Source organism: Capra hircus, chromosome 9 (assembly GCF_001704415.2).
Source record: "Capra hircus breed San Clemente chromosome 9, ASM170441v1, whole genome shotgun sequence".
In the NCBI taxonomy this organism is placed as follows: Eukaryota; Metazoa; Chordata; class Mammalia; order Artiodactyla; family Bovidae; genus Capra; species Capra hircus.
The window spans coordinates 49,173,562-49,200,041 of NC_030816.1; the positions used below are offsets into that span (position 1 = coordinate 49,173,562).

Below are 26,480 nucleotides of genomic sequence, written 5' to 3' on the forward strand. Positions count from 1 at the left end.
TTTGCTTTAAGCAAGTTCAATCCAGTGCTCCCAGTGAGGAGAAGGTCTAACATGCAAGGTATCTTCTATATGGTTTTTTTCTTGCTGAGGACTGAACTGGCAAATCACCTTAGAAGTGATCAAAGTCATTAAAAATGTATTTAAAAGATTTTGTGTATGTACCTCTAGATAAAGTGATTATCTGAAATGGTAAATGTTGAGAATGAATTTTAAAAATTTCGATAACTGTACCACCAAGATGCATTGATTAAAAAAGCCCCTTCTCATATTGTATTACCTTCAGACTACAATAAATCACTTACAATACTGTTAAAGTATTTAACTATATATTTTATTTTTATAATAATGAATCTGATATGCTCTGATCTCCTTTGGTTTGTTATACATCATCCATGCATCATTCATTCCATTCACTTAAAGCATCATCTTCATGTCCAGGTATATCTGTTGGTGACTGGTCAAGAGAAGTTGAATCTTTGTATCTCATTGAACTCAGCTCAGACTGTATCTCAGTTGTTGAGGCCTTTGCCCCCCAGAAATCTTTGACTGCCGTCCTGGAAGAAAAAAAATTTTTTTAATTTTTAAAATTTTTTTAATTTTTCTATATATAGAAGTACCTCCTTGTTGTTGTTGTTCAGTCGCTAAGTCGTGTCTGACTCCACAACCCCATGGACTGTAGCCCACCAGGTTCCTCTGTCCATGGGATAACCTTGGTAAGAATACTGGAATGGCATGTCATTTCCTCGTCTGAGGGATCTTCCTCACTCAGGAATTGAAGCCAGGTCTCCTGCATTGGCAGATGGATTCTTTACTGCTAAGCCATCAGAGAAACCCATAGAAGTGCCTCCTTAGTCAGGATTTATTTTTATTTTGCAGCGCATCAGCTGCATTGTGATAGTAGGTGAGCCCTCAGATATACCAGGGGGTGATACTCATGTAGGTATTAGAAATACTCTCAAATGATGAACTAGTAGCTCATAATCACCACATTTTAAAGTTGTGATTATTTTCAACTAGTATGCAGGTCAGGAAGCAACAGTTAGAACTGGACATGGAACAACAGACTGGTTCCAAATAGGAAAAGGAGTACATCAAGGCTGTATATTGTCACCCTGCTTATTTAACTTATATGCAGAGTACATCATGAGAAACACTGGACTGGAAGAAGTACAAGCTGGAATCAAGATTGCCGAGAGAAATATCAATAACCTCAGATACGCAGATGACACTACCCTTATGGCAGAAAGTGAAGAGGAACTAAAGAGCCTCTTGACAAAAGTGAAAGAGGAGAGTGAAAAAGTTGGCTTAAAGCTCAATATTCAGAAAACTAAGATCACGGCATCTGGTCCCAGCACTTCATGGGAAATAGATGGGGAAACAGTGGAAACAATGTCAGACTTTGTTTTTCTGGGCTCCAAAATCACTGCAGATGGTGACTGCAGCCATGAAATTAAAAGACGCTTACTCCTTGGAAGGAAAGTTATGACTAAACTGGACAGCATATTCAAAAGCAGAAATATTACTTTGCCAACAAAGGTCCATCTAGTCAAGGCTATGGTTTTTCCAGTGGTTATGTAGGGATGTGAGAGTTGGACTATAAGGAATGCTGAGCGCTGAAGAATGATGCTTTTGAACTGTGGTGTTGGAGAAGACTCTTGAGAGTCCCTTGGACTGCAAGGAGATCCAACCAGTCCATCCTAAAGGAGACCAGTCCAGGGTGTTTATTGGAAGGACTGATGCTGAAGCTGAAACTCCAATATTTTGGCCACCTGATGCAAAGAGCTGACTCATTGGAAAAGACCCTGATGCTGGGAAAGATTGAGGGCTGGAGGAGAAGGGGACGACAGAGGATGGGATGGTTGGATGGCATCACTGACTCAATGGACATGAGTTTGGGTGGACTCCGGGAGTTGGTGATGGACAGGGAGGCCTGGTGTGCTGCGATTCATGGGGTTGCAAGTAGTCGGACATGACTGAGCAACTGAACTGAATTGATTTTCAACTAGACAACACAAATATTAATTCAATAAACTTTTTGCTTTAACAACTACTACATAAAATTGTGAAAACTGCATTTAAAAGTTTTCTCATGGCTGGGGATCAAGTCATGAGATCAGGTAGCTTGAACCAGGATTGTCTCAGGAGGGATGAAGGGAGTTGGACAGTCCTGAAACCTACATGAGAAGCATAATGGACAGGGCCTTAGATTCACTGGACAGGGAGGGGCAGACACGCAGATTTTTTTTATCAAGGGTAATGGTTTAGTTGCAGTTCTTCACCTACCAGTTTATAATTATGAAGATCAGTACAAAGATCACAAATATGCAGATAATAACTCCTATGGTGAGCACAAAAACTAGGACTGCATCAGTGTCTGGTTGGCTTGCTCTTTTCATCTGTAATTCTAGAGGAAAAAAAACATATAGTAATGATTATTACTACTGGGAAAAAAAAGGAAATGAACATCTAAATGGGAACTTTATATCTGGAAAAATACTCTAGAAATATACAGGGAGAATTAGTGGAACGTGTTAATGAACTTTCTCTGCACGTTAGAAATGTTCTTTACAAACATGCAGAAAGGTTCAAAGAATCTGACAATAAACATTCTGCATTTCCACCACCTAGACACTACCATCGACATTTTATCCTTCTATTCATGCTTCTATCAATCCACTGATCCACCTTATTTTTTTTGACGCATTTCAAGATAATTTGCTAATGTCTACACACTTCTTACAGAATCAAGAGAATATCATTAACTAGAGTTCAATATTTATTTATATTTTTTCTTTTGAGGTAAAATGTACAGACTCTGAATTGAACAACAATCTTAAATATGTTATTTAGTTATGGAAAATGCAAACACACATATGTAATTCAAATCCCTAAAAACACACAGACTATTACTCTACCCCAGAAAGTTTCCTTGAGCCCCTCCCAGTTAATCCCTGCCCAAACCTTCAGGCACAACTACGGTCCTGATTTTCTTTTCCACACAGATTGGTTCTGCCTGATCTAGAATTTCATAGGAATGGAAACATTCATTATACTTTCTTTTGTGTAAGGCTTTTTAACTCAGTATAATGTTTTAGAGATTCAACCATAATTGTTGCATGTATCAATAGTTTTTTCTTTTTTATTACTGGGTAGTATGCTTCAATTATTCAGTCTCCTGATGGATACCCACACTGTTTCAGTTTGGGGTTATTATAAACAAACTGCTATGAACATTCTTATACAAGTCATTCTGTGAACACACACTTCCACTTCTTATGGATAAATACCTATGAGTGGAACTGCTGGGTTATAGGGTAGAGGTATGCTTAGTTTTCTAAGAAATTACAGGATCTTTTCCCAAACTGATCATACTTGTTATACATGGTTTATTAAATTTTTTCATGGATCTTATCTTTTCATTTTTCTAGTGATTCCTTTTAAAAGCTGAAATTTTTAAATGTTTTAATGTAAGTTTCAGGTGTACAGTATTATAATTTGATATCTGTATACAGTGATTCCCACCACAAGTCTAGTTACTGTCCATCACCATAAAGTTGCCTCTTCCCATCATCCATTTCACCTACCGTAAACCCCCTTCCCCTCTGGCAACCAATAATCCGGTTCTCTGTATCCAGGAGTGTGATTCTGTTTATTTTTTTAAATTCAACATACGAGTGAAACCTTTATATTTGTCTTTCTCCATCTGACTTTACTTCACTTAGCAGTAACACCTTTCAGGTCCATCCATGTTGCAAATGTCAGGATTTCATTCATTTTCTGGCTGAGCAGTATTCTATTTTGTGTATGTGTGTGTATACATATCTATATCTTGGCTGTTATAAATAATGCTTCAGAGAACACAGAGGTGCATATGTCTTTCTGAATTAGTGTTATGTTCTTTGGATAAATATACAGAAGCAGAAAAGCTGTCTCCCATGGTTATATTATTCTTAATTTTTTGAAGACTCTCCATACTGCTTTTCACAGTGGCTGTACCAACAGTGTACAAGGGTTCCCTTTTCTACATATCCTCTCCAACATTTGTTATTTTTTGTCTTTTTTGATAGCAACCATTCTAATAGGTATAAGGTAGTATCTGTGGTTTTGATTTGCATTTCCCCAACTAGTGATGTTGATCATATTTGTATGCATCTGCTGACCATCTGTATGTCTTCTTTGGAAAAAATATCTATTCAGATCCTCTGCCTGATTTTTATCAGTTTTTTTTTTAAATGTTGATTACTGTGAGTTCCTTATACATTCGGGCCTATTAACCCCTCATCAGAGATACCATGTACAAATGTCTCCTCCCATTCTGTAAGCTGTCTTTTTGTTTTGATGATGGTTTCCTTTGCTGTGCAGAAGCTTTTTAGTTTGAAGTAGTCCAATTGTTTATTTTGATTTTGTTTCCCTTGTCTCTGCAGTTAAATTTACAAAAACATCACTAAGACCTATATCAATAAGGTTACTGCCTATGTTTTTTTCCTAGGAATTTTATGATTTTAGGTCTTACGTTCAACACTTTAATCCATTTTGAGTTTATTTCTGTGTACAGTGTAAGACAGTGACCTTCTTTCATTCTTTTGCATGTGGCTGTCAAATTTTCCCAATATCATTTTTGGAATATGAAGTTTTAAATTTTATGAAGCCTAATTTATCAATATTTCCTTTTATGGTGACTGGTTTTTGTCATATCTAAAAGGGAAGCCTTGTCTACTCCTGAATCATACAGATACTCTTCTATGTTTTCTTTTTTAAGCTTGATTATTTTAGCTTTTATTAATACATTTAGGACTGTAACACATCTCTAATTTTTGTATATGTTTTATTTTTTTTTTAATAAGTAAAATCTTATATATTTTTTTTTTATGAGCCTATCAGATTTTATTACATTTCCATATTACCAGCATTCTCTCCCATATCTGTCTGCTATTCCTTATTAAGGAGACAAAACAAGTCTACCATATGTATTATAACACTGCTACATTGTAAGCTGATAAAAATGCAATTTATAGCAAATATTACTTACTTTTGAATTATATACCTTTCTTATGGCTCTTCCTGGTCCCTAAATCATAGACTCATAAAAGATTCATGTGGGGAAGGTCCAGAAAGATCATCTGATACAATTTTTATACAGATAAGTAAACCAACATCCAAGGAGATTTAATGATTTGTGAAAGCTAGGTTTTATGTGTTTTAATATTTTAATTTTGATAAGTACCATTCTAACAGGGGCTTCCCAGGTGGTACTAGCGGTAAAGAATCTGCCTGCCTATGCAGGAGATGCAAGATTCGCAAGTTTGATCCCTGGGTCAAGAAAATCCCCTGGAGAAGGAAATGGCAACCCACTCCAGTATTCTTGCCTGGAGAATTCCATGGACAGAGAAACCCAGTGGGCTACTGTACATGGAGTCATGAAGAGTTGGACATGATTGCCTGCACACACACACAACACTCTAACAGACTTGGTCTCCTATTCAGGCAATCTCAACTGCTTATTCATCTTGATTTTCTTTCTATTATTTAAACACTATGAAGTATAATTTTCCATTTTTATTAGTAGTTCAAGAGCTATAAACTCAATTTAGTAATCTCATTAAATACTTCCAAGTATGATAAACAATTTTAAAAAGTTAAAGTTAGTCACTCAGTCGTGTCCGACTCTTTGTGACCCCATGGACTGTAGCCCACCAGGCTCCTCTGTCCATGGAATTCTCCAGGCAAGAGTACTGGAGTGGGTTGCCATTCCCTTCTCCAGGGCATCTTCTCAACCCAGCAATCGAACCTAGGGTTCCTGCATTGCAGGCAGACTACCGAATGAGCCACCAGGGAAGCCAATTTATATCATATTTATATTCTAACATTGTTAAATTTAAAAGTTTTTAACTTTTGATAATTTTAGACTTATCGAAGCAGTGGAATTTTTAAGCTCAAATGGAAAAAAAAAAAACTTTTAGGATTAAAACTTGAGGGGAAGAAATGCAAAATTTCTTTCCATTTACCCACTACCCTGAAATACTAGTCAAGAGAGGTGGAAAATGAGAGGTATCAAGATTCTGGTTCATTTAACGGTAGTCTTTTTGCAAGGGTCCCTTAGAGTACTTATATGTCTAATAAAAAATAGTTTCTATTTCTGTTGAAATTTTCTAATGAAAAACAGACTGAATTTTGATGCTCTTACATTTTTAGAAAAACTAAGCTTATGCTTATATTAGTTTTTGAAGGCCACCATAACAAAGTACCACTAACTAGGGGACTTAAAAACAACAGAAATATGTTATCTCACAGTTTTGGAGCATAAATGTTTGAATACCAGGCATTGGTAAGGCCGTGCTCTCGCCAGTGGCTCTGGGAAGGACCCTTCCTTTACTCTCCCAGGCTCTGGGAGCCCCAGATGTTCCGTAGTTTGTGACAGTGTAACTCCAGTCTGTGTCTGTCTTCACATGGCTGTCTTCTCCCCATGTGTCTTGAGTCTCCACGTGTTCTTCTCTCTCATGTTCTGGGTTTCTGTGTCCAGATTTCCCTCTTGTCATGAGGACACCAGTTAAACTGGATTAATAGCCCACTCTTCTCTAGTATGTAAGATCGTGTCTTAACTGAATTAACTATACCTGCAACAACCCTATTTCCAGACACCATCACACTCTTAAGGTAGACAAGTTTGGACTCGAAAATATCTTTTTAGGGGGACATGATTCAATCAAAATAATGCCTAACTATAAAAGACAATTATTGTGGAAGTGAAAAATCTGTCATATGAGGGAATGGATGGGGCATTTTCATTAATTAAACCATATCTACCCTGAAAATATTTTAATCATGTATTTGTTTCGAGCCAGTACCATACTGTGAGGACATTTATAGCCAAAACATTTGTCTGATGTCTAAAACAGCCAAAAGGGTCCGTCCCAATTGTCCTTTTTAAAAGCAACTAATAGATAACAACATTTTCTGAAAACATTTTGTCAGCTAACCAGTGCGTGTGCTAAGATGGCAGAGACACCCCACCAGTCCTGGACAGCTATGAGAGAGAAAAGTCAACTTGTCTCACTTGCTGACATTGGGGACTGTGCCCCAGTCCTTAGCTTACACCTGTTGCTTCTGAATCACAGGAAGAGCTAACCACCACTAAACAGTCCTAACAGGACTAAGCTGGGAGACACGAACTGAGAACAGCTCTCAAAACCTTTAATAGCCTGAACTGTGACTCACTGAGATCTTTTTTAGTTGATGATGTTCGGTCCTTTTTTGCCTTTAATTGACATTATTCTTTTAATAACACCTAGTATATCCCAATATAGGACTACGGTTATTAGCTTTCACTATAAAGATTTTTTTTTAAGGATCCTGAACAATAAATTAAAGAAAGTTTACAGTTTATTTTTTAAAATCACCTCCAAAATACCTCAGCTTGTTTCCAGTTAAAGGGCAGTGAAGTGGTAGTCGCTCAGTCGTGTCCAACTCTTTGCAACCCCATGGACTGTAGCCCATCAGGCTCCTCTGTCCATGGAATTCTCCAGGCAAGGATATTGAAGTGGGTAGCCATTTCCTTCTCCAGGGAATCTTCCCAACCCAAAGCTGGGATCAAAGCTGGGTCTCCTGCATTGCAGGCAGTCTTTATCATCTGAGCCACCAGGGAAACTCACACTACCTTGTAGAAAAGTATTAATGGTATAAAACTAATGGTTCCCAAAATGTGATCTCTGGACCAACAGTAACTAGGAACTTGTCAGAAATGGAAATTCTTGTCCCAGTCTCACTCAAGATCTACAGATGCAGAAACTACAGGCGCTGGTAGTGATCTGTGTCTTAACAAGACCACCATGTGATTCTGATGCTCTCTGAAGTTTGAGATATAAGCAAGTCAAAATGTTGCTGGGTACTTACCAGTTGTTGTATAGATTGTGAATCTAATAGATGCTACTATTTCATTATTGTCCAATGTTTCACACTCAAAAGCCTTGGGGTGAGTATCCCTGTGAACTTCTAGGATTGCTGAATCATTTGCGAGTATAATGGCTTGCTATTTTAAAAGAAAAAAAAATCAATATTCTTCATGAAAATCTAAGATCAGAAAATAATTTATTTCTTATAACAAAATAAGAGTCACTTTCTCTCAGTCTAGGACAGTAATTAATTATGCACATGTATTTTAAAGTCAGACAGAACAAGTAGCAAATTTCTGACTGTGTAAATCAGAAGGAGCTACTCTCTGCATCTCAGCTACAGTTGGTCCTCCATATCTTTGGGCTCCACATCAGTAGATTCAACAAATCATAGATTAAAAATACTCAGAAAAAAAGAATTTCCAGAAAGTTCCAAAAAGCAAACAGGAAGTGGTTGCACAGTAACTCTTTACTTGGCATTTATATTGCATTTACAAATACTTAAATAGCATTTTCCAACACAAACCACTGGAAACCTCTGTTTGTTTCCATGGCAAATTGTTAAATATCATGGTAATCCAAGTCTATTCCATGAAAAGTAATGCTGAAGAAGCTGAACAGTGCTATGAAGACCTACAAGACCTTCTAGAACTAATACCCAAAAAAGACGTCCTTTGCATTATAGGAGACTGGAATGCAAAAGTAGGAAGTCAAGAAACACCTGGAGTAACAGGCAAATTTGGTGTTGGAGTACAGAATTAAGCAGGGCAAAGGCTAATAGAGTTTTGCCAAGAGAACGCACTGGTCATACCAAAACCCATTTCCAACAACACCAGAGAATCAGATTGATAATATTCTTTGCAGCCAAAGATGGAGAAGCTCTATACAGTCAGCAAAAACAAGACCGGGAGCTGACTGTGGCTTGGATCGTGAACTCCTTATTACCAAATTCAGATTGAAATTGAAGCCAGTGGAGAAAACCACTAGACCATTCAGGTATGACTTAAATGAAATCCCTTATGATTATACAGTGGAAGTGAGAAATAAATTTAAGGGACTAGATCTGATAGAGTGCCTGATGGACTATGGATGGAGGTACATGACATTGTACAGGAGACAGGAATCAAGACCAACTCCAAGAGAAAGAAATGCAAAAAAGCAAAATGACTGTCTGAGGAGGCCTTACAAATAGTTGTGAAATGAAGGGAAGTGAAAAGCAAAGCAGAAAAGGAAAGACATACCCATTTGAATGCAGAGTTCCAAATAATAGCAAGGAGAGATAAGAAAGCCTTCCTCAGTAATCAACGCAAAGAAATAGAGGAAAACAACAGAATGGGAAAGACTAGAGATCTCTTCAAGAAAATTAGAGATATCAAGGGAATATTTCATGCAAAGATGGGCTCAATAAAGAACAGAAATGGCAGGGACCAAACAGAAGCAGAAGATATTAAGAAGAGGTGGCAAGAATATACAGAAGAACTGTACAAAAAAGATCTTCATGACGCAGATAATCATGATGGTGTGATCACTCACCTAGAGCCAGACATCCTGGAATGTGAAGTCAAGTGGGCCTTAGAAAGCATCACTATGAACAAAGCTAGTGGAGGTGATGGAATTCCAGTTGAGCTATTTCAAATCCTGAAAGCTGATGCTGTGAAAGTGCTGCACTCAGTATGCCAGCAAATTTGGAAAACTCAGCAGTGGCCACAGGACTGGAAAAGGTCAGTTCTCATTCCAATCCCAAAGAAAGGCAACGCCAAAGAATGCTCAAACTACTGCACAATTGCACTCATCTCACACACTAGTCAAGTAATGCTCAAAATTCTCCAAGCCAGGCTTCAGCAGTATATGAACCGTGAATTTCCAGATGTTCAAGCTGGTTTTAGAAAAGGCAGAGGAACCAGAGATCAAATTGCCAACATCCACTGGATCATGGAAAAAGCAAAAGAGTTCCAGAAAAACATCTATTGCTGCTTTATTGACTATGCCAAAGCCTTTGACTGTGTGGATCACAATAAACTGTGGACAATTCTGAACGAGATGGGAATACCAGACCACCTGACCTGCTTCTTGAGAAAGCTGTATGCAGGTCAGGAAGCAACAGTTAGAACTGGACATGGAACAACAGACTGGTTCCAAATAAGAAAAGGAGGACGTCCAGGCTGTATATTGTCACCTTGCTTATTTAACTTCTATGCAGAGTACATCATAAGAAATGCTGGGCTGGAGGAAGCACAAGCTGGAAACAAGATTGCAGGGAGAAATATCCATAACCTCAGATATGCAGATGACACCATCCTTATGGCAGAAAGTGAAGAAGAACTAAAAAGCCTCTTGATGAAAGTGAAAGAGGAGAGTGAAAAAGTTGGCTTAAAGCTCAATATTCAGAAAACTAAGATCATGGCATCTGGTCCCATCACTTCCTGGCAAAGAGATGGGGAAACAGTGAAAACAGTGACTGACTTTATTTTTCTGGGCTCCAAAATCATTGCAGATGGTGACTGCAGCCATGAAATTAAAAGACGCTTACACCTTGGAAGGAAAGTTATGACCAACCTAGACAGCATTTTCAAAAGCAGAGACATTACTTTGCCAACAAAGGTCCATCTAGTCAAGGCTATGGTTTTTCCACTGGTCATGTATGGATGTGAGAGTTGGACTTTAAAGAAAGCTGAGTGCCGAAGAATTGATGCTTTTGAACTGTGATGTTGGAGAAGACTCTTGAGAGTCCCTTGGACTGCAAAGAGATCCAACTAGTCCATCCTAAAGGAGACCAGTCCTGGGTGTTCATTGGAAGGACTGATGTTGAAGCTGAAACTCCAATATTTTGGCCACCTGATGCAAAGAGCTGACTCATTGGAAAAGACCCTGATGCTGGGAAAGATTGAGGGCAGTAGGAGAAGGGGACAACACAGGATGAGATGGTTGGATGGCATCACTGACTCAACGGACATGGTTCGGTAGACTCCAGGAGTTGGTGATGGACAGGGAGGCCTGGCGTGCTGTGGTTCATGGGGTCACAAATGGTCAGACATGACTGAGTGACTGAACTGAACTGATATAGCACTTACAATATATTATATATAATCTAGAGGTGATTTAAAGTATAAAGACAGAAGTATCTGTTATATGCAAATGCTATATAATTTGCCATGTTATATAGTAATATAATACCATGGTATTATATACTAATACCATGTTATGTAAGAAAATTGAGCATCTCTGATTCTGGTGTCTGAAGGGGATCCTGGAGTCAATTCCCTGAGGAAACTGAGCAACAATTGTACTTATCTGCAAAATGCATATAATGATGGGAATTACCTCATAGATTGTTATATGAGTAAAAGAAACTCTAGCAGTTGGTGTATATCTGGCATTTAATAAGCCCTTAACTAATGTTAGCTACTGTTATCATTATACAAGTATACATACAAATGAAAACCTTGCTTCCAAAATAGAACACTTTATATAAAATAGATGCTTCTAAGTTCTGATAATAGCTGGCCCTATACATATATAAAGTTTTAGCCCTACTAAGAAATGAAAAACAATTTAAATTCCAATAATAATAAAGTTGTATGATTTTTACTTCATTTTTGCAAACTGCTTTTGAAGAGAAAGTCCTCTGAGAGTCATCAAGCACTGGGAAACAAATCTTAAGACTCACTGGAAAGCAGCAAATTATATACATTCATTACTCACCTGGTCTGGCCTTAGAAGTCTCCAAATATATTTGAAACGGTTTTCAGGAGATGTATGAACACATGCAAGCCTAACACGTTCAAGGCTTTCTGAAATTGGTCTTCCCCCTGAAAAAAAATTACATACATATATACCAATGGGCCTTGTGAACTGCTTTATACACAATACTACTTTTAAAAGTCACTCCCAATTTGAAAAGAAATTACATGCTGGAAGTTAGTAAACGTATTACTGGAAGTTTGACTGTAGAGGAGCAGGAAGTCGTCATGGATGCAACGATGAAGTCACGGAAGAGGCAAGTAAACACCATACCTGTCTGTTCCTTTGGCAAAATAAACTATAGAGAAGAGACAGTAAGGGCAAACTACTTAGTGATCTATTAAACTTTGAGATATACTTACTAGTGGCTGCCAATTTTCTGGTTAGGAACAACCCCTCCCCTGTCCACCTCTTTCTGGCTTAGAGATAATGAAACCTCAGACTAGTGAAATTTGATACAGAAAAGCTCTTAAAAGTTCCCAATGTAGAGTTTACCAATCTACTGATAGACTGTCACAACCACAAGGTCAAAAGTATTTCTCTGGAGGATAGCTTCAACCAAAACCTGAGTGCAATAAGGTTCCAGTGTGCTAGAGAGAATGTACGTTCAATTTAGACGCAACTGAAAAAATGTAAAGAAAAGTAGAAAGACCTATAACTGTCTGGAGAAGTAGAATTTTAAGTTTTCTTATGATTTCCTTTCAGTAAATAATTTTGATCATCTCCCTCCACTCGAGGCAAACTGAGGTTAAGGATATCTCCCCAGAGTAAACATGGCCCCTCTGCCTCCCTCCAGTATAAAGTCCAACTCACAGCCACAATCTACAGGTCCACGACATTCTTCCACTCGTACGATACACTTGGATTCACCACCAGGGCATCCGTTTGTCAATATAACTTCTCTAATACCAATACCTTTGATAAAAGAAATTGGCAAATGTTAAAAGAAAAAAGAAGAATTCCAGGGTTATTTTATTTTTCCACCTAGGTCATTTTGAAACTTTTCTCCTAATTTCAGAAATTAAATTCCTAAATTCAAGGTAATAACATTTAGAGATGGCTCAGCGGGTAAAGAATCAACCTGCAATGCAGGAGACCTGCGTTTGATCCCTGAGTCAGAAAGATCCCCTGGAGAAGGGAATGGTTACCCACTCCAGTATTCTTGCCTGGAGAGGAGCCTGGTGGGCTACAGTCCATGAGTTCAAAATGAGTAGGATACAAGTGAAGTGACTGAGCATGAACACAAGCACTTTGAATTATTTCATAAAACAACATTTTCCAAAATGAGTCACATGAAACACTAGTTCCTCTGGTTGATAACATAAGAAAAGAGAGTCCATGATTAGTTACATTTGGAAATTATACATTAAATTAAAATGAAATGAATCTCCTCAGAATTTTAGAGGACCTTTTAATATGCTAGTAAATGAATGTGCTATTATGTGTAAATTTTCATTGATCAAAGATGCAAAAGTTTTACATGCTAACATTTTTGAGATCTGAATGCATTTTAGAATTGACAGCATGTCAAGAATGACAGTATTTTTCCTTTTTAGAGATGTATAAAATGTGCTTATTACAGCTAATAAAGCCTACTACTGAAATAGTAGAAAGCAGTAACACACAGGATCTTCCAAATTTATTTGACCATGGAACTTTGGAATGGGGGGAGTTGGATCTTGCAGAGGAAATTACAAAAATTACATTGTAACATAAATGATGCTTTTTAACACCTAGACTGATAAAAAATCTCTGTATTAAATTTATCAAGATACTTAATGACCAGACCTCCATTTTCAAAGTGATAACTCTTGTTAGAATTGCCACACATTTCATAAGAAATCAAGTCTTTACTGACCCATCTCAGATCTCCACTGAGTTTGCCCTACCAACACCAGAAGTGAGAGAGATGATAAAAGCTGGTTAAAAGCTGGTTCAATGACATGCCGAACATGTCCTGTGATGAGACTGTGCTGTCACAGGCTAAGGAGTAGTCCATCATCATATTCTTCCTACCAAGTTCCTTCTTTCAGTCCCTGTAAGATGTTAATCATACAACCCATTCTCAAAACAAGGGTAAGCTGAAGTCTAGAGATGGCTTCAGTTCAGTTCAGTCACTCACTCATTTCTGACTCTTTGAGACTCCATGGACTGCAGGATCCCAAGCTTCCCTTCCCATCACGAACTCCCAGAGCTTGCTCAAACTCATGTCCATTGAGTCAGTGATGCCATCCAACCATCTCATCCTCTGTCATCCCCTTCTCCTTCCGCCTTCAATCTTTCCCAGTCTTTTCTAATGAGTCAGTTCTTCACATCAGGTGGCCAAAGTATCGGAGCTTCAGCTTCAGCATCGGTCCTTCCAATGAATATTCAGGACTGATTTCCTTTAAGATGGACTGGTTTGATCTCCTTGCAGTCCAAGGGACTCTCAAGAGTCTTCTCCAACACCACAGTTCAAAAGCATCAATTCTTCAGCATTCAGCTTTCTTTATGGTCCAACTTTCATATTCATACATGACTACTGGAAAAACCATAGCTTTGACTAGACAGACATTTGTCAGCAAAGTCATGTCTCTGCTTTTCAATATACTGTCTAGGTTGGTCATAGTTGGGGTTCCCTTGTGGCTCAGCTGGTAAAGAATCTGCCTGCAAGGCGGGAGACCTGGGTTTGATCCATGGGTTGGGAAGATACCCTCAAGAAGGGAAAGGTTACCCACTTCAGTATTCTGGCCTGGATAATTCCATGGACTGCACAGTCCATGGGATTGCAGAGTCAGACATGACTGAGCAACTTTCACTTTCACTCTCTAGGTTGGTCATAGCTTTTCTTCCAAGGAGCAAGCATCTTTTAATTCATGGCTGCAGTCGTGTGTAGTAATTTTGGAGCCCAAGAAAATAAAGTCTGTCACTCTTTCCATTGTTTCCCCATATATTTGCCATGAAGTGACGGGACCCTATGCCATGATCTTAGTTTTTCAAATGTTGAGTTTTAAGCCAGTTTTTTCACTCTTCTCTTTCACTTTCATTAAGAAGCAAGTCTTTAGTTTCTTGCTTTCAGCCATAACCATGGTGTCATCTGCATATGTGAAGTTATTGATACTTGTCTCTGCAATCCTGGTTCCAGCTTATGCTTCATCCAGCCCAGCATTTCGCATGATAGATTCTGCTTATAGGTTAAATTAGCAAGGTGACAATATACAGCCTTGATGTACTGCTTTCCCAATTTGGAACCAGTCCTTTGTTTCATGTCCAGGTCTAACTGTTCCTTTTGACCTGCAAACAGGTTTCTCAGGAGGCAGGTAAGGTGGTCTGGTATTCCCATCTCTTTTAAGACTTATTCAACACAGTCACAGAGAAGGCAATGGCACCCCACTCCAGCACTCTTGCCTGGAAAATCCCATGGATGGAGGAGCCTGGTAGGCTGTGGTCCATGGGGTCACTAAGAGTCAGACACCACTGAGTGACTTCACTTTCACTTTTCCCTTTCATGCACTGGAGAAGGAAATGGCAACCCACTCCAGTGTTCTTGCCTGGAGAATCCCAGGGACAGAGGAGCCTAGTGGGCTGCTGTCTATGGGGTCGCACAGAGTTGGACATGACTGAAGTGACTTAGCAGCAGCAATAGCAGCAACACAGTCAAAGGCTTTTGCATAGTCAATAAAGCAGATGTAGATGTTTTTCTGGAATTCTCTCGCTTTTTCTATGATCCAATGGATGTTGGCAATTTGATCTCTGGTTCCTTTGCCTTTTCTAAATCCAGCTTGAACATCTGGAAGTTCTTGGTTCACGTACTGCTGAAGCCTAGCTTAGAGAATTTTGAGCATTTCTTGGCTAGCATGTGAAAGTGAAGTCACTCAGTTGTGTCTGACTCTTTGTGACCCCATGGACTACAGCCTACCAGGCTCCTCCATCCATGGGATTCACCAGGCAAGAATACTTGAGTGGGTTGCCATTTCCTTCCCCAGGGGATCTTCCCGACCTAGGGATCGAACCCAGGTCTCCCACATTGCAGGCAGACCCTTTAACCTCTAAGCCACTAGGGAAGCTGCTAGTGTATGAGAGAAGTGCAACTGTGCAGTAGTTTGAACATTCTTTGGCATTGTGTTTCTTTGGGATTGAAATGAAAACTGACCTTTTCCAGTCCTGTGGCCATTGCTGAGTTTTTGAAATTTGCTGGCATATTGAGTACAGCAGAAATAGATGTTTTTCTGGAACGCTCTTGTTTTTCCCATGATCCAGCAGATGTTGGCAATTTGATCTCTGGTTCCTCTGCCTTTTCTAAAACCAGCTTGAACATCTGGAAGTTCACGGTTCACGTATTGCTGAAGCCTGGCTTGGAGAATTTTGAGCATTACTTTACTAGCATGTAGGATGAGTGCAATTGTGCGGTAGTTTGAGCATTCTTTGGCATTGCCTTTCTTTGGGATTGGAATGAGAACTGACCTTTTCCAGTTTTGTGGTCACTGCTGAGTTTTCCAAATTTGCTGGCATATTGAGTGCAGCAGTTTCACAGCATCAGCTTTCAGGATTTGAAACAGATCAACTGGAATTCCATCACCTCCACTAGCTTTGTTCGTAGTGATGTTTCCTAAGGCCCACTTGAGTTCACATTCCAGGATGTCTGGCTCTAGGTGAGTGATCACACCATCGTGATTATCTTGGTCATGAAGATCTTTTTTGTACAGTTTTTCTGTGTATTCTTGCCACCTCTTCTTAATATCTTCTGCTTCTGTTAGGTCCATACCATTTCTGTCCTTTATTGAGCCCATCTTTGTATGAAATGTTCCCTTGGTATCTCTATATGCAGGTCAGGAAGCAACAGTTAGAATTGGACATGGAACAACAGACTGGTTCCAAATAGGAAAAGGAGTACATCAAGGCTGTATATTGTCACCCTGCTTATTTAACTTATACGCAGAGTACATCGTGGGAAACGCTGGGCTAGAAGAAGCACAAACTGGAATCAAGATTGCCGGGAGAAATATCCATAACCTCAGATATGCAGATGACACCACCCTTATGACAGAAAGTGAAGAGGAACTAAAAAGCCTCTTGATGAAAGTGAAAGAGGAGAATGAAAAAGTTGACTTAAAGCTCAACATTCAGAAAATGAAGATCATGGCATCTGGTCCCATCACTTCATGGGATATAGATGGGGAAACAGTGGACACAGTGTCAGACTTTATTTTGGGGGGCTCCAAAATCACTGCAGATGGTGACTGCAGCCATGAAATTAAAAGATGCTTACTCCTTGGAAGAAAAGTTATGACCAACCTAGATAGCATATTCAAATGCAGAGACATTACTTTGCCAACAAAGGCCCATTTAGTCAAGGCTATGGTTTTTCCAGTGGTCATGTATGGATGTGAGAGTTGGACTGTGAAGAAAGCTGAGCACTGAAGAATTGATGCTTTTGAGCTGTGGCGTTGGAGAAGACTCTTGAGAGTTCCTTGGACTGCAAGGAGATCCAACCAGTCCATTCTGAAGGATATCAGCCCTCGGATTTCTTTGGAGGGAATGATGCTAAAGCTGAAACTCCAGTACTTTGGCCACCTGATGAGAAGAGTTGACTCATTGGAAAAGACTCTGATGCTGGGAGGGATTGGGGGCAGGAGGAGAAGGGGACAACAGAGGATGAGGTGGCTGGATGGCATCACTGACTTGATGGACGTGAGTCTGAGTGTACTCCGGGAGTTGGTGATGGACAGGGAGGCCTGGCATGCTGCGATTCATGGGGTCGCAAAGAGTCGGACCCGACTGAGTGACTGAACTGAACTGAGTACAGCACTTTCACAGCATCAGCTTTTAGACTTGAAGTAGCTCGGTTGGAATTCCATCACCTCCACTAGCTTTGTGCATAGTGATGCTTCCTAAGGTCCATTTGACTTTGCACTCCAGGATGTCTGGCTCTAGGTGAGTGATCACACCATTGTGGTTATCTGGGTCATTAAGATCTTTTTTGTATAGTTCTTCTGTGTATTCTTTCTACGTCTTCTTAATATCTTCTGCTTCTGTTAGGTCCATATCATTTCTGTCCTTTATTGTGCCCATCTTGGCATGAAATGTCCCTTGGTATCTCTGATTCTCTTGAAGAGATCTCTAGTCTTTCCTGTTCTCTCATTTTCTTCTATTTCTTTGCACTGATCACTGAGGAAGGCTTTCTTATCTCTTCTTGCTACTCTTTGGAACTCTGCATTCAGATGGGTTTATTTTCCCTTTTTTCCTTTGCCTTTCACTTCTCCTCTTTTCTCAGCTATTTTTAAGGCCTCCTCAGACAACCATTTTACCTTTTTGCATTTCTTTTTCTTGGGGATGGCTTATCAGTCTCCTGGACAATGTCATGAACCTCCATCCACAGTTTTTAAGGCACTCTATCAGATCTAGTCCCTTAAATCTATTTCTCACTTCCACTGTATAGTCATAAGGAATTTGATTTAGGTCATACCTGAATGGTCTAGTGGTTTTCCCTACTTTCTTCAATTTAAGTCTGAATTTTGCAATAAAGAGTTCATGATCTGAGCCAAAGTCAGCTCCCAGTCTTGTTTTGGCTGACTGTATAGAGCTTGGCTTATAATACAAGAGATGGCTTATAATCTGTTGATTTATCATATAAGAGATGGCTTATAAGAGCGTGTTTCAATCTTCAGAGTGCATGCAAAACACCTGAGATATACTAACATGCAAATTATGATGCAGTCAGTAGGTCTGCAGTAGGTCCTGAGGTTCTAAATTTCTCACAAGCTCTCAGGCTATGCTGATGTAGCTAGCCTGTGGACCAAACTTTGAGAAGCAAACAAGAGAGTCCTCCATACGAGATAAGGAGAGGGAAGGTTGGATGGGGAAAGGTCTCTTTTGATTAAATGAGATTCTTAAGAATGGCTGTAGAATGGCTCCACTTAAATTTATGAATAGTACTTCTTTAGGGGGATAGTCTTATTTTGAAATGCATAAATATTTTCCAAGCAGGTATTTTATGTATTTATTTATTTAGCCAAATAGAGTTCATTGCAATGATGTGTGTAGATGTGACCTGTAAGTCAATACTTAAAAATATGCTTATGTGTTCCAAGAAAACAAGATTTTTTGAATGCTAAAATATTGTTTTGGGAGTTCAACAGAATTTTCACTAAAGCATTTTTTTCTTTTAAATAATTTTTACAGATTGAAAATATTTTTAATAGTTAAATATTATAGATGTGAAATATTGCCTTTTATGGTTTATTTTTAGAACTTACCACCATCTGACATATTACATGTTTTACATTATGTATCTCTTTGACTCTACTAAAAAATATATTCTGTAAAGGCAGAGAGTTTTCACTGCTTTGTTTACTGCTGTATTCTAACACCTATAATAATACCTGGCACATAGTAGGCAAAAACTTAAAAAGCAGAAAAGAAAAACCAACTTGTTGAATGTGTGTTAGACACTCAGTTGTGTCCAACTCTTTGCAATCCCAGGCCCTGTATGTAGCCCACCAGGCTCCTCTGTCCATGGGATTCTCCAGGCAAGAATACTGGAGTGGGTTGCCATGCACTCCTCCAAGGGATCTTCCTAACCCAGAGATCCAACCTGGGTCTCCCACACTGCAGATGGATTCTTTATCATCTGAGCCACTAGGGAAGCCCAAATTTATTGAATAAAGATATATAATTTCTGAAGTACATCTTTAAAGAGTAGGACAATACCAATTATTAGAATTGTCATAAAAATCATTCTCTGTGAGAATTTCACAAGTAAGCAGAATAAAAATATAAATTGCAAATGAATAAATACAAGATTATTACAAAGATTCCTCTCATCTCTGACTCTGACCAAGAAATTAAGGTAAAAAAACAGGTTTAAAACTATCTCAAAAGACAGGAAGTAGAATAATTGTTGCAAGGGATTGGGCTAAGTGGGAAATTAGTGTTTAACTGGTACAGAGGTTGCAGTTGGGATGATGAAAAATTTGGGAGTGGATTGCAATAATGACTGCATGACAAAATGAATGTGCTTAACGTCATTAAAATGTACATTTAAAAATGGTTAAAAGTGTAAATTTTGTTAAGTTTATCTTAGCATCATTTTTAAAACCTTATCTCAAATAAAAACAATTTAGCTATAATTTTTGACCAAAAAAATAAAAACCATTTTGATCTATATCTGCACGGACTTTGATTTCTTCCCCTCTGGCTTTTGTTCTTCCCTTCTGACACTATCTTTTTCCAAGGCAGACTCTATTTAGAATAAACTTAATTACATTGTGAATTATCTACTGTCTTCTTAGTATATTAGTCTACAGTGGTTCTCAAAAGATGGTCTTTGAAAAAGCAGCATCAGCTTCATTTGTGAACTTACTTTCAAAATATAAATTCTTAGACCTCACTGAAGGCCTAAGTGAGTCAGAAATTTTGAAGTAGGACTCACAATCCATGTTTTAACAAGCCCTTCAGGCACTTATGGTGAACACTTTTAAGTCTGAGGTGGTGCAATGGTAAAGAATTCACCAGCCAATGCAGGAGATGTAGGAGATGCAGGTTCGATCCCTGATTTGGGAAGATCCCCTGGAGAAGGAAATGGCAACCCACTCCAGTATTCCTGCCTCAGAAATCCCATGGACAGAGGAGCCTGGTGGGCTATAGTGCATGGGATCACAAAAGAGTCCGACACAACTAAGCACTCACGGTCTTATTACAGCACATGTAGTCTTAATACTTATATAAGAGATTTTACGTCCAATTTCTATCCAAGGAATGATCAAAACAAATCACAGTCTTTGAATATTATTTTTCCCACAAAGCCAATACCTCTTTTTTCTAAGACATGACATATAAAATGGAAAACTGTAGAATTTAGAATAGACTATTTAAAAAAGCAAATCTTTTGATAGACTTGCCAACACAGTATGTGGAAGACATCTGTGAGATGCATCAGAAGACCTTTAATCTTCCAAACCTGTGAGATAAAGTTTTACTCTTGTGAAAGCAGTTTATGTGCTCACCCCCGCCCCACAAAATAATAATACGTATATATTACAGAGCTGGCTTAAAATAAGATTTAGAGGTTATGAACTGAAAATATCCTCCCTTAGAAAGCAACCAGTTTGAGTTTTGTGTGTAAATCACAATTACAAACAGAAATCAGAAAGAGATGCATGATAGTACACTTTGTCCCCCCATCCCCACTACAATGTTATTTATCTGCTCTATGTTACTTACCACATGTAACGGTGCACATCCCAAATTCTACTTCTTTGACTATCGTCCTATTTGAAACTAAAAATAAATGCAAAAATACATTATTTAACCATAGGGAAACTTTTCTAAGCGAAAAACTCTTACTTGGAGATGGAGGATATAAGCACTAATCATATGGGAAGCAGATATTTAAAAAATTATATTAAATCAGAAAAGCAATGCCATTACTAGTACATCTTCTATTACTGTTCAAATCAAAAGAAAGCTAAACCTTTAAGGAATTAAATTAGGAAATAACTTGCAAAGATTTATATTTAAACCTATACATAATTTTTAAAATAATGCTTTTCATCAGTTTAATATATGGTGAGTTAAAAGCTATATAGAAGGTCAGAAAAATTACAAAAAAAAAAAAAAGCCTGCCAATTATAGGGCCCAATTTTTTCTATTCTCTACTTTCAAAAAATTTTGAGTGTATTATTTCTATCCAAAAAGAAGCCTTCATGCTAAGTATTCATTAAAATTATGTTATAAATTGGTTCTACTCATTCTCAGGTTAAGATGGTAAGTTACTCCTAAGAATTTATTTCAACATTTTATTTAGCAGGATGATCAAGGAATTTACAAGTATTTGAGTAGTTAAAAATTATTGGTTTTAAATCTCATGTTTCTCTTTTTCTAATTGTTCTGCAATTTGACATGAATTCTACTAGCTGTATATAATCAATTCTTGCTCACTCAGATTAGGACTAAAATCTCAAAAAAAAAAAAAAATTAAATGAGGTGCTAGAAGGTAATTTTCAAAAGGCATGATGTTGTGAGGCAACAACATTTATTACATGGGAAAATGCATCAAAACTGGAGTCCAAATTGCTACTTCTACCACTAACTAGCTATTCTGAGTTTGGACAAATTCCTTAAACTGAGTCAGGCCTAATTAACCTCTCTGTAAAATTTGGAAAGGAGAACCTATATCACTGATATTATTGTAAGAATTAAATGTGATAACGTATATGCAAGCATTCTGTATATCGTTTAGCCTTCTAAACATGCCTAAGATATAACCTCACTCACATTTCATTCATTCATTTGTAATTACTAATTCTATGTAAGTCTAGAATTTTTTTCCATTTTGATTATTATAATTTTTCATAAACACTTCTATACTTACAAGCACCAAATACAGTGCCTTGAATATACAGTAAACAAATTTATACTTGATGAACATACAAGTAAATTAATATTGACTTTGTGAAATTGGATTATCATGATGATCGATTCTGAATTGACATTTTTGCTTGAAATGTTTGGATACGTTCTGCTGGTACATTAAGAAATAGAAATTAAAAGCCAAATCTTAAAAACAGAAAACAAGAGTATGCAAATGAATACTAGACTACCTTAAATATAACTTCTTTCCAAAAAAATAATTTATCAGCTCTGCTATGCTACTTTAGGAAAGTTGCTAATACTTAACTACTTCTAACTTTAGAAAAAAAATGAGAGTCAGTCTAATAGTCTCTAAAGTTCCTTTTGCCCTACTGGACATTCAATAACTTTCTTTTTCGGTGGAAATCCTATAGCAGTGGGTCTGGGAAATTTTATGTATCTTGACTTGTGTGGTATTTGTCAAAATTTCCCATTATATACCCGTGAATAAAAAGTATGGTCAGTTAGGTTTCATGTGTAACTTGTTAAACAGTAAGATCCACTGAAGCTAACTGATTGGTTGGTGTCATGTGTTATTAGTGATCTGTCACAGAACTCTGTCCTGTTCAACATTTTTATGAATGATTTGGAAAATACTGATACCACAGTGACTGAATCTGGGGATCATGCAAAACTAGGAAGGACAGAAAAAAAAACTGAAGATAAATCTGGATTTAAAACTGACAGGGTGGAATAATGGGCAAATCTAACAAAAGGAAATGTCAGAGGATTTAAAACTTCTGCACATACAGCTGAAAAGTCAACTGTTCCCAAAATACTATACAGGCTATCTTAATTTGATAGAACAGGTGAAAATGAGTGAAGAGTTCACCAGGAGTCAAGAGAGTGATAAAGCTTTCCTAAAAATCTATTGAGTCTTTGACCATGCAGATAAAAGCTTGGCATCCACAATGATGTAATGATCCTGATCTCTTTTGTTCTGGCCAGATCCTAAAATGTTCTCTTCAATTCTGTACAGCACACTTTAACTGTTGGTATATACCATCAAAAATCAATTTTAATTTTTGAGTAAACTTTCTCATAGTCTGTTTTTAGTTTTTCTATATTTTAAAACATTTTGTTATTTTATCATCCATAATGATAGATTTCATTATTGCTCATCAATTATTCCCAACTCTATTTAAAAAGAAAAGACTGAATAAAATGGAAGAATGGTGGGGCTGTCCGGGAAAGATGACATAACTGTGAAATAAATCACAGCTTTTACATCATCCTTTGTTTTCTTGCTACTTTGTCCAATGTATTGTATAATCTCTCAGGAAGATATAAAATAAGTCTAAAGGCACCTTTCTCATAGTCTATTTTCAGCTTTCATTGGACAGAGTTGAGATTTTTGAATTTTTCTTTTTTGTTTGTCTATAATGGCAGAGAATAAAGGTGACAGAGGAATACCATTCACAGTTATTGGATGAATTAGAAGATAAATGCAAAGAGAGAGCAACACTTTAGATGCTAATAGTGAAGTTGACTCCATAAGCAAAGTGAGAGATGGTATCTTAAATAAATATTCTAGATGAATTTTCTTTTCACTCAAGAATCAGTGAATGAATATTATATTTTGAAGGATGAGAAGGATATATGCTATTCTCATCTAGTTGGTCTTTCAACAGGAAGAACTTGATTCTAAAATATTTGGGGAAAACAAGCCAGACCATATTATTTTGTTAAAAAGGATGTGGAGAGTATTCTTTTTAGATTTATAAATGCCAATTAGAATGATTAGTCCAATGAATTTTATTCATTTCTACATAATCTGTTTTCTTTGATCACCTTTATACACACACCTGCCATCATGATTTGTTCATTTACAAGTCTTATCAAGTAAATGTTGGGAAAGAATATTCTCCATATCTTTGAAATTATGGAACAAACAAGATGGCAGTCTTCTATTGAACAAAATATGTGCCTTCATAGATTTCAAAAGTACTGTGTTTTGGCAATGCCAGTGCAAAAAGAAACCAAAGTAATGATAAACTAGAATCTGTTAGGGATGTACTTGAAATCTGGAATCAGTATTTACAAAATGGATACATTCCAGATTCATGCATAAAAGCTGATGAGCATTCAGCTGCATTCAGAGTACTTTGCCCAATTAGGGTATGTATTCCTTCAAACCCAAGAAATATAGAATAAAAATTTGGAGCTTTCCAGGTTTAAATTCTTATTATTACAAACAACGTATAATCTCAAATAAGTTGTTTTCACTATCCCTTTACTCTTACATTTGCAAGTCATTTGTAAATACCTTAAGCTTTATATATATATATACATAAATAATGATGATTGCTTTTACTGGTCTGCTGAGGGTTAAAAGGGACTTTGCCAAATTTTAATTAATGATTCTGGAAATTTTTAGATCTCAGATATTTTGGATTAAGTTCTGGACTCTCATTCTCCCCAGAAAAAAAAAAACAGCTGCACATATAATTGTATATATTAAATGGTACAAAGGCTCCCTGAAGTTCAGAGGATGAAACGGAGAAACTGAGAGAATAACTTGCCTACATTTGAACTGAAATCTAAGGCATTATAACTCCATCACCTGCCTACACTCTAGCATTTTACAACTATCCCTTAACCAGTTTAATATTGTTAACTCAATTACTTTCAAAACAAAAGCAACTATGCTTCAGAACGTTCTTTTCTACCCTAGTCCTCTTTTCACATTTCCAAAGTAGAGGACCTCTCCAAGCTCTCTTACATGTAACTTTATCAAGGTAATACAAACCTCAATTACACCACTAACCTCAGACAGTCAATTTCTTTATGTCACTGAGGGTCACTGTCATCAGGATATAAAAGAATGACTGATAAATACATCACCTACTTGATATGTATAGGAGGCAGGAGACTGCCAAAGATATTAAAAAGAATCTCAACTGGGTCATTTATAGAGGGAAGAGAATCATTCTCCTTTAGATGACTGCAAACCTGCAACTGACCTTTTACCTACCAGCATGTGAGCTAACTAATCAATATCCCAGCTTGTTAAGTTTTACTGCTTAGTGAGCCAGGAGAATAAAGCAAATTTATGTATCAAATATAGGCTAGTCTTCTTTCGTTAAAATGTATATCATTTAACAAAGCCTCTAGTTCAATCCCTTGATAGGTGTTTTCTACTGCCACCCTTTCTTTGTGATTCGAAGTTGAACTTAAAACACCATCACACTGTAGAGGGGCTGCATGAAACTAACAGAGGTTTTCTGGGCTATTCTGTCAGCACCTTGATTTATCTAGATGTGTCACAATGAAGGGAATTTGGAATTCCCTTGAGTTCCAATCCAAAGGGCAAATGTGAAAAGAAAGACTTCAGGCAATCTGCACTAAAAAAAAAAAAAAAAAAAAAAAAAAGGCTACAGAGGGAAGGTCCCTGGTGACTCAGATAGTAAAAACTCCGCCTGTAATGCAGGAGAGGAGACCTGAGTTCCATCCCTAGAGCAAGAAGATGTCATCCCTAGGAGAAGGAAATGACAACCTACTCCAGTATTCTTGCCTGGAGAATTCCATGGACAGAGGAGTCTGGTGGGCTACAGTCCATGGAGTCGCAAAGAGCTGGATACGACTGAGCAACACACACACACACACACACACACACACACAAACGGGAAAGAAAATCATAACTGCAAGTGGGTGGAAGGTTACTTTGTGACTCCTACCCTTAGAAAATTAAGCATCTATTCCCTTGTCCAGAGCAATATTTAACAACATTTCTGTAGCAATTTCTATATACATGCTAGTTTATCTTGCTGAGGTTTTGGAGAGTTAGCACATCCTTTTTTGCAGGGCCATTAAGTTTGCAATAATGTATACATTTGGGGCTGCTTTCGAGAAAGCTTTCGAGAGTTAACAGATGTTAACTTGGGTAATTCTCATCTTCCTCAAAAAGCAGGGAAGTCTTTGCCTTCAACAGGTGCCTCTGGGTCCCCGCCAAAGAGCCTCTCACCCTCACTATCATCCTCGGGCTCAGCCTGGGGCTCGTTCTCCGCCTCGCTGTCATTCTCGGGCTCCTCATCGCCCTCCGGTTCGCCCTCGCCTTCGCGGGCCAAGCTGGGATCTTGGATCGCGGTGACGTTAATCCCGCACGTTGACTGGAGGCCCGCCAGGAGCAGCCAGCCGACTGTCAGCAGCAGCCTAGCAGAGCAGCCCGCGCCCCCGGATCTCATGGTTCTAGGCCCGGACGGCTGCCCAAGGCGCAGTCGCAGCCGCCCGCTCCTGACGAGTGGTGCGTAAAAAAGAGGAGCCGCCAGACTCCGAACGCCTGCACCGTGCCCCAGCAACCACTGGGGCGTCACAGGTCGTCACCATCTCCTGCAGCCCGTAGAACACGTGCAAGGCTTCCAACATGGCGCCCCCTGGGCCACTTCCGACGGCGCTCGGGCCACGCCCCACCCCTTCCAGCGTTCCAGGACGTGTCGCTTCACTGGGCGGGGCCACGCCCTC

At 38.2% G+C, this 26,480-nt stretch overlaps 1 protein-coding gene across 1 annotated transcript; it reads right to left on the reverse strand.

Moving 5' to 3' along the window:
• Positions 310-26,267, reverse strand: SPACA1 (sperm acrosome associated 1). The gene is made up of 6 exons (XM_018053531.1): positions 25,984-26,267; positions 12,444-12,545; positions 11,592-11,698; positions 7,891-8,026; positions 2,284-2,404; positions 310-554 (listed from the first exon to the last, which is right to left on the reverse strand). The coding sequence occupies exons 1-6, from the start codon at positions 26,201-26,203 to the stop codon at positions 398-400; spliced, it is 843 nt and encodes a 280-aa protein (XP_017909020.1). The 5' UTR covers positions 26,204-26,267; the 3' UTR covers positions 310-397.